This window comes from Mytilus californianus, unplaced genomic scaffold (genome assembly GCF_021869535.1).
Source record: "Mytilus californianus isolate M0D057914Y unplaced genomic scaffold, xbMytCali1.0.p SCAF_9, whole genome shotgun sequence".
Classification (NCBI taxonomy): Eukaryota; Metazoa; Mollusca; class Bivalvia; order Mytilida; family Mytilidae; genus Mytilus; species Mytilus californianus.
In genome coordinates this window covers 60,393,294-60,403,180 of record NW_026262745.1, presented here as the reverse complement: position 1 = coordinate 60,403,180, position 9,887 = coordinate 60,393,294, and the positions used below count along the sequence as shown (strand labels likewise).

General features: G+C 32.0%; 1 protein-coding gene across 1 annotated transcript; it reads left to right on the top strand.

The window, feature by feature from the left end:
* The first annotated feature begins 2,211 nt into the window (after window positions 1–2,211).
* Window positions 2,212–9,075, top strand: LOC127716191 (uncharacterized). Its single transcript, XM_052222317.1, has 2 exons — window positions 2,212–2,308; window positions 7,351–9,075. The coding sequence occupies exons 1-2, from the start codon at window positions 2,302–2,304 to the stop codon at window positions 8,358–8,360; spliced, it is 1,017 nt and encodes a 338-aa protein (XP_052078277.1). The 5' UTR covers window positions 2,212–2,301; the 3' UTR covers window positions 8,361–9,075.
* The last annotated feature ends 812 nt before the right edge of the window (window positions 9,076–9,887 follow it).

The window sequence follows — 9,887 nt, the reverse complement described above, 5'->3', positions numbered from 1 at the left end:
GTTCTAGTTTTTGGTTACTGTTACACAACTGTCCCAGGTTAGAGGAAGGGTTCAGATCCTGCTAACATGTTCAACCCCGCCTCATTCTTTATGTATGTGCATGACCTAAATTATTAGCCTGTAATTCAGTGGTTGTCATTTAATTTGTTGCTGTGTTACATATTTGTTTTTCGTTCATTATTTTGTACCTAAATTATGTCGTTAGTTTTCTTGTTTCAATAGATTTACATTTGTAATTTCGGGGCCTTTAAAAGCTGACTATTCGTGTCATTTGGTCTATTATTGAGAGTTGTCTCATTAGCAATCATATCCCATCTTCTGTTTATATGTAAGTTGAACGTTGTTTGTATTTCTATGTTTGGATTTCAAGGTCAATTGGGTGTTGGTGGCTTTCGTGGTCTTTGATACCTCTCAGTATAATTTAGGTGTATCTTGTGTATCTGTTTATGTATTATTAGCTCTACAATTTACTATTTTCTTAATATATGCCGACCTTATGAAAATATCTTCTTTTTTGCTTATTAAATAAAGGCAAAATGATGACGCTGTTCGAAAGTCATCAGTCGATTGAGAGAAAACAAATCCAGGTAAACTGAGGTAAACACATCAACTATAAGAGGAAAACAACGAAACAACAGAAACACTGAAGTGCAACAAAAACCAAAACGACAATGCAACACACACAGAAACGAACTATAACATAACAACTGCCATTTTTCTGACTTGGTACAGAAAATAAAAAAATGGTGGGTTAAACCTGATTTTGCGGCTAGCCAAACCTCCCGCTTTTATGGCATTGCTAAATATAACACTAAAATGATAACATTACTCGACGGGACTACAGTACAAAAAAATGCAAGAACATAACGGAAAGAGAAATACACAAATAAACATTACAATAGGACATTTCGACATGCTAAATTTTATCAAATGTACCAGTCCTACAGTCTAATACACCATACGCGCGCTTCGTCTAAATAAGACCCACCAGCGACGCCCAGATCAAAACATTATAATTTGTTCTTCAATCTCAACTGAAATCAGAAACTTAAGTTATTAATTCTGTTTGATCCTTAAATGATATACTAGTCTACAACATAAAGTTTACATAATTGACGTTTTCTAAGAATGTCTTTATTTATATATGATCATTAATTTTCGGTGTTTAAATTAATGTAGAGGGTAAATATACACTTGATGACACTTTAAAATTTCTAAACTTTTCCTTATGAATTAAAAACAATATAATACAAATGTTTTTCTCCATAACTCACATTGAAACACAGTGTTTTGTGTTCCTTACTTTGTCTGTTCGCCTTTTTCCGGTCATGATGTTGTCGTTTTTTTTTTTACTTCTACTTTAAATTTCTTATGTTGTATTTTATAATCTTGGATTTGTTTTTAGCTGTGAGACACAGTTTTTCCTAATTAAGATATTTTACTTCAAAATGTAATTAATATAGATGTCAATGTAGATAATATCTTATTGTGTAAATCCTTGACTCATGTCAATTATCTGTAAAGGGACAAAGATAGGTAAAATATTTCAATGTCAACATTTTATGACATCACAGAAACACCACAATTGACCTTTTGTCACTAAGTATCCAGTTTTAAATCAATATTATAAGTTTCAAAATTCTTTTCAACAGTTATACTACATAACTGACTGCCAACTGACCTTTAATCGCCTACAATGCAGACATGACAAAACATTTTCTATGCATTTTGATACTTTAAACAACTGTCGTGTGTGCATCCTTTTAATTTCACATTGACTTTATATACTAATACTTAAAACAAGAATTGTTTAATTTTTTGTTTTGTTTGGTAATAGTGATACTTTTTGCAACGGTTTTTGTGTCATTTCTTGGAAATAGATATATTAAATGAGCATCAGTGGTCAATTAGATTTTCGATTGTTGTGTTAATTGCATTATGGATGACTCTTACATGTCTATCTACTTAACGGAAAACGTGTAAATTGTTGGAATTTGGAACCATTCTTTTTATTATTTTCTAAAAATAAATATTCAAGACACATTTTCCCTCCATTGTACCCCAACTTTCATTCTATTTCCGTTTATTTTCAAACTATTGTTTAACCTTTGACTTATACTTAGAACAAGATGTGGAAATGACAATATTATCCAATGAAAAATAATAATACGTGTCATTAATTATAAAATACAGACATAAATGATGTGTAGGTTGTATAGTAATATTTATATAGAATAGCCAACGATTGCAGATAAAAACAGGAACACAAATTTTCACGTTAACCGTAACAGACCAACTACGATGACAGGTATAATATAAACTGAAGTTGTTAATTCTGTATGATCCTTAAATGATATACTAGTACAAAACATAAGGTTTACATAATTGACGTTTACTAATAATGTTTTAATTTTTTTAAATATATATAATCATTAATTGTCTGTATTCAAATTAATGTAGAAAGTAAATATACACTTGATGACACTTTTAAATTCGAAAATTTTCATTATGAATTTAAAACAAAATAAAATCGGTCTAAAATTTATATATATACATTTCTTTTTACTGTTTAATGGAAAAACGGTATGTTTTAAGAACTCCTTTATCAGATATAATAACTGCATTTCTAACGTATGTTCATCCTTTACCACGCATATACACTTTTTACGCTTATCCCCTCACACCGCGTATACGTCTTTTACGCTTATCCCCGTCCTCCGCAAATACGCTTTCCTACGCTTTTCATGTATTTTGTCTTGAAAACGTCAATGTAAAAATTTCACGTATAAATAAATGTGGTGACATTTAAAAATAAATAAACGAGACAAGTGCCAGTGCTTATCGTAGGAAATGGGCGGTAATTATACACTTACGCAATGAATATTCATGAGATTCTCACATGTAATAACAGACGACAATAACAAATATGGCGGCCTCCAGCAGGCCGAGTGTATGGGATGTTTGTGTCTGAACCAGCACTTCAAAATACATCAGTTGACGAAAGCATTGAAGGTGAGGATAACGGAAATGTGTCCGATATAGTTGTTACGTTTGTAAGCAAGGAGGAAGAGGACATTGATGATGAATTCTTGCAGGATCAAGAGGATGTAAATGATGATACTGACACGAATAAAATTATATGGAGCGAGGTCAATCAAGATGTTAATGTTCGACAGTTTACCGTAAGTACCGGATCTCAAGTCTTATTGAATGCTGATGTTAGTGTTTTAATACCTTCTTCACAACAGATATGATCAGTATAGTTGTCCAAGAGACCAACCTAAATGCAATACACAAATAGCAACAAGCAGGACGAAATGACACAAACTGGACGGAGACAGATTTTGCTGAAATGTCTGCATATTTAGGTAAGTGAAAAAAAAATATCCGTTCAAACTAACAATGGTTTATATATGTGTACGATTGTAAGGTTGGTTAATTAATCAAGTTAAAATCGAAATGCATAGTAAACTCCCTGGAAACTGGTATATATATATACATATGTAGGCATTTATATGCACTGTTCTAAGTCACAAGCCTGTTGTTCAGTGGTTGAAGTTGGTTGTCGTTTGTTGATGTGGTTTATATGTGTTTCTCTTTTCTCGTGTTGTATATAGATTAGACCATTATTTTTCCTGTTAGATCAGTTTTACAATAGTCATTTTGTGGTCCTTTATAGCTTGCTGTTTGATGTCTGTGTTGTAGGCCGTACGTTGACCCAAAATTATTAACTATTTTTATACATTGTGACTTGGATTGAGAGTTGTCTCATTAGCACTCATACCACATGTTCTAATTTACAATATTTATTTGTTTGTACATGCCTTTATACATGTCTGTCATTTTAAAATTGTGTTTGTTCGTTACATGTATTTTATGATTCTCAAAAGTAGAAGTAGGTTTAGTACTCTATGCATGCAGAGTACATAATAAAACTTGACAGGGAACTTTTACATCTCAAGATATGTATGCACAGCCTATATACTCATGTACATGATGTATATTTAAGAGTGATATTAAAAGTAATATTTTTATTACAAAAAGTTAAAAGTGTAAATTTTATCTTTACTAGGAATCCTAATTCTAATATGGATTATACAAGTTCCTGACTACAAGTATTTATGGTCGACAAATGAATTCCTTAATAAAGAAGGTGTAAAAGATGTCATGTCTGTAAAAAGAAAAGCTGACTTGATATTTACATCTGAATGAGCCATTAGCAGATTCACCAGACAAACTTGCCAGAATTCGGCCAATATTAGATTCTGTTTTAGAAAGATGTCGTGTAGCTAATAAACCTCGGAAGAACCAAAGTATTGACGAAGCAATCGCACCATCGCACTTCGGTGTAGCTATCAACAAGCTAGCGTCACAATGCCCCCATCGCATTTCAGCGTGATGAAAAACGCACTTCAGCGTCAAACCATCTAACCTCAGCTTTCCCAGCGCGGTTCGGAGTACCATCGCGGTTCAGACTCTTACATATATATATATATATATTTTCAATTTAGACTTGTTTTTTCACTTTTTGGTCTTTTGAAAAATGTTGGTGGTGCTGTATTTAGACCCCTCTTACAAGAAATTTGTTTTGCATGCACACGTATAAAAATTGCGGTTTTTATCCAACGCAATCATAGGTTTGAACGTTGTTTTCAATTTAGACTTGTTTATATTTTTTCGTTTGGGCTTGTATTATATTTGCCTTCGGGTTTTATATGATCCGTTCATCCTATTTTGACTCCTCAAAATTCAAGAGTATATCATAAATTGAGGTAAATTGTATGGCTTTCCAAATACCGTTTCGATTCCTAACACCACTGAAGAGACATTAATTGTCGAAATCCGGATATGGTGTACAAAAACCTTTGCACCTTTTGTTTGCGGTATACCATCTTTTCCGCAAGTTTATTGTTTTTGTTTAGTATTAAATTTATAATTAAGATCCATTTATTACATCGGTGATCCGTTTATTTGGCAATCGCCAATGGCAGTCAGCAGGGTTTAAGAACATTTGTTGTTCGACCTGTTAGTCAAATGCGTTTTGTTAAATAAACTTTTTCACTTTTTTGGTCTTTTGGAAAATGTTGTTTGTGCTGTATTTAGACCCCTCTTACAAGAAATTTGTTTTGCATGCACACGTATAAAAATTGCGGTTTTTATCCAACGCAATCATAGGTTTGAACGTTGTTTTCAATTTAGACTTGTTTATATTTTTTCGTTTGGGCTTGTATTATATTTGCCTTCGGGTTTTATAGGATCCGTTCATCCTATTTTGACTCCTCAAAATTCAAGAGTCTATCCTAAATTGAGGTAAATTGTATGGCTTTCCAAATACCGTTTCGATTCCTAACATCACTGAAGAGACATTAATTGTCGAAATCCGGATATGGTGTACAAAAACCTTTGCACCTTTTGTTTGCGGTATACCATCTTTTCCGCAAGTTTATTGTTTTTGTTTAGTATTAAATTTATAATTAAGATCCATTTATTACATCGGTGATCCGTTTATTTGGCAATCGCCAATGGCAGTCAGCAGGGTTTAAGAACATTTGTTGTTCGACCTGTTAGTCAAATGCGTTTTGTTAAAATATACTTTTTCACTTTTTTGGTCTTACGGAAAATGTTGTTTGTGCTGTATTTAGACCCCTATACCAAGAAATTACTTTTGCATGACAAGTATAAAAATTGCGGTTTTTATCCAACGCAATCATAGGTTTGAACATTGTTTTCAATTTAGACTTGTTTATGTTTTTTCGTTTGGGCTTGTATTATATTTGCCTTCGGGTTTTATAGGATCCGTTCATCCTATTTTGACTCCTCAAAATTCAAGAGTCAATCCTAAATTGAGGTAAATTGTATGGCTTTCCAAATACCGTTTCGATTCCTAACATCACTGAAGAGACACTAATTGTCGAAATCCGGATATGGTGTACAAAAATCTTTGCACCTTTTGTTTGCGGTATACCATCTTTTCCGCAAGTTTATTGTTTTTGTTTAGTATTAAATTAATAATTAAGATCCATGTATTACATCGGTGACCCGTTTGTTTGGCAATCGCCAATGGCCGTCAGCAGGGTTTAAGAACATTTGTTGTTCGACCTGTTAGTCAAATGCGTTTTGTTATAATACTAGTATACTTTTTCACTTTTTGGTCTTTTGGAAAATGTTGTTTGTGCTGTATTTAGACCCCTCTTACAAATAATTTTTTTGCATGCACACGTATAAAAATTGCGGTTTTTATCCAACGCAATCATAGGTTTGAACGTTGTTTTCATTTTAGACTTGTTTATATTTTTTCGTTTGGGCTTGTATTATATTTGCCTTCGGGTTTTATATGATCCGTTCATCCTATTTTGACTCCTCAAAATTCAAGAGTCTATCCTAAATTGAGGTAAATTGTATGGCTTTCCAAATACCGTTTCGAATTCTAACACCACTGAAGAGACATTAATTGTCGAAATCCGGATATGGTGTACAAAAACCTTTGCACCTTTTGTTTGCGGTATACCATCTTTACCGCAAGTTTATTGTTTTCGTTTAGTATTAAATTTATTATTAAGATCCATTTATTACATCGGTGATCCGTTTATTTGGCAATCGTCAATGGCAGTCAGCAGGGTTTAAGAACATTTTGCTAAAATATACTTTTTCACTTTTTTGGTCTTTTGGAAAATGTTGTTTGTGCTGTATTTAGACCCCTATACCAAGAAATTGCTTTTGCATGCACAAGTATAAAAATTGCGGTTTTTATCCAACGCAATCATAGGTTTGAACGTTCTTTACAATTACATATATATATATGTATATTTTTAGAATTTTTCAAAAAATTATTTGTTCATATTACCCTAGGCTAATACTACATTATAGGATAGAATAGATTTTGAGAAATTAATAAAGTCAACTTTTAAATGGTTAGGCGGGTGCCAGCAAGATCTATCTACCCTACCGGAGCAATTGATATCCCCAAGAATTATGTTTTTGGTGCATGGTTCGTGTTGCTTAGAATTTAGTGTCTTTGTCGTATTTGTATACAGTTACTGTTGTTTGTCTTTTGATTATTTTTCAAGGTGTTTTTTTTTTTTTTTACCTTGGCGTTGTCATTTTATCATTGACTTGTGAGTTTGACTATCCCTTTGGTAGTTTCGTTCTCTCTTGTCAAATAGTTAAAAGGAATTGTTACAATAATTAACAGAGTGATAGCAAAAGCTAGTCCATTTTTAAGAGAAGTTGACATCGCAACAACTCATTGAAGCTAAATTCTAATAGTAGTTCTATGTTAACATCATTATGGCGAACATTGTTTTTCATTCCTTATGACTAATTATTTTATCAATTTCGTGTTTATTTCAGACTCAGACACAAAAACCTTATCATTAGCACTGTATCTTTACATGTGTCAGAACATAGTTGGAACAGAGAATCATGTAAAAACAATGAGACTGATCAATACTGTCAGGGATAATTTTACAAGCGGCAAAGAGTTTATTATTATCACAAGTGGAAGTTTTGGAGAAGGCCTTGAGATGAGAGGAAGTGATTTGGATATAATGTATTTAGAGAAAGTTTTGAAAGTTTATGAAAAAATTAAAACTTACAATTCAGATGATGTATATTTAACAATGGAAACCGATGATGTAAAGGTTAAAATCACTCAGTTGCAAATAGAACACATGGATCCTCTATTTCTATCTATATTATGTGAAGAACGTAATGGAAAACATTATTTCTCGAGCGCATTATTTAAACAAGAGACTTTGCGTAAAACAAGTGGTGTACTTCATGGACCATGTTTATCAAACAAAACTGGAACGTATGACCAAGCCTTATGCTTACATTGTACAACATGGATATCACAAGCATCACAGTGGATAACAAGATCAAGTAACGCATGGCCAAGTTATAACGTCAAACAAAGTATTTTAAAACACGGAGTACTTTTTGTACCAATCGGAGTTAAGGGATCACCAAAAGAGGATATAGAATGGCGAATTTCATTTTCTGTTGGAGAAAAATTTCTAATAAATACTTTTACACACACTCAATTAATATGCTATGCCCTCCTGAAAATTCTTTTGAAAGATGTATTAGAAACCTACACCGAATGTAGAGAACTACTCTGTTCATATTTCTTGAAAACAATTATTTTCTGGATATCAGAAGAATTACCCCAATCAATATGGAAGCCTAAAAATCTTATAAATTGTTTCATGCGATGTTTTAGCAGACTGATATATAATGTTGAATATTCAGTTTGTTTACATTACTTCATACAAGAAAACAACATGTTTGAAAACAAAATAGAAGGACGCGCTCGTGAAATACTGTTAGAGAAACTTTATAACCTGCATAGTTACGGATAGCGATGCATATTATTTTCGGATCAAATATCCAACTTTCATGTATCAATATATAATATTAACATAGAACCACATTTGTTGCAAAAACCACTGAATTCAAAATCATTATATATGTTAAACAGTACAATATATCGTATAGCATTGAAATGGAATGCATACAAAACAGGAATACATCAGATAGTTTCCTGTGACAAATCCTTAAACAAATATATATGCGTATACTATATGTCAATGATGTCTGCCTCATTTGTGTGGTCTATATCACTAGACAGTACAAAAAGTAATAATAAACACCAATACAAACAGTACAAATCTTGTCTCTGTACTTTGCTACAGAATGTTCATCATGACGCTGTTTCTGGTTGGCTGATGTTAGCATCGTTTTTCTATAAGTATAAACAATATAGTAATGCGTTACACATTATCGATTATTCTATATCGAAAGTTACTCCCGAAAAAATACATCGCTTCATGGATATGTCGGATATGCATGTCCAATTGTCCGATTTGCAAGTATTCCAAAGAAAAAGTATTGTACAAATGTGGAAAATATTACTTGTAGATTTTATGATATTTACAAGAAATTCTAGGCTAATACCATATGAACTACAAATGGAAGTAGAAAATGGACAATATCACATTTCCTCTATAGTTTATGCTTATTTTCTAAACTTGGTATGTCATTATCATCTCAATAATATCAGACAATGTCACGATTGCCTCCACACTTTAAAACTTATTATAGCTGAAAACTATTTTATTGAAAATAATACATGTTTTGTTTCTAGAGCCTACACTATTCTTGGTATTGCTTCACAGTTATTAGGAGACAGTGAATCTGCACGACAGGCATTTATGCAGTCACACAAAATATTCCCTAATTACAGATATAATACGTCTGTAAAGAGACTTTCGTTAATGAGCTCATTGTAATGTTAATGCATTTTAGTATCAATAGGACAAACTTATTCCAGACTGGTATTTTGTTTACGTTTTTGATAAATCCATGTAATGATATGAAATGCAATGATATCAGGGATGTCAAAGTACTAGGGTTGCAAAAAAACATTTAGGAACTTAATTGGAAATGTAATCGCTAAATAGTAATGTTGGTGGATTGCTGTAGATAGATGTAATTATTTATTCAATTATTTCATTTTTAGTTTTAAAAAACATATTTATACCTTTTGATGAAGTAGCAATTCTTATATTTATTTTTTTAACTACTGTGAAATGCAATGATAATAGACATGTTAGATAAATAACTAATGTTGACAATTAAGAGTCGAGAGTATATAAGTACTAGTATCAACATGACACACTTATTCTGGTATTTTGTTGAAGTGGGATTTGTGTTTTCTAGTATTGTTCACTTTTTTTATAAATCCGGTTAATGTTATGAAATGAAAATAGGGCTGGCAAAGTACTAGCGTTGCAGAAAAAAATTAGGAGCTTATTTTGAAATATAATCGCTAAAATTGTAACGTTTGTGGACCACTGTAGATAGATGTAATTAATTTATTTAATTAT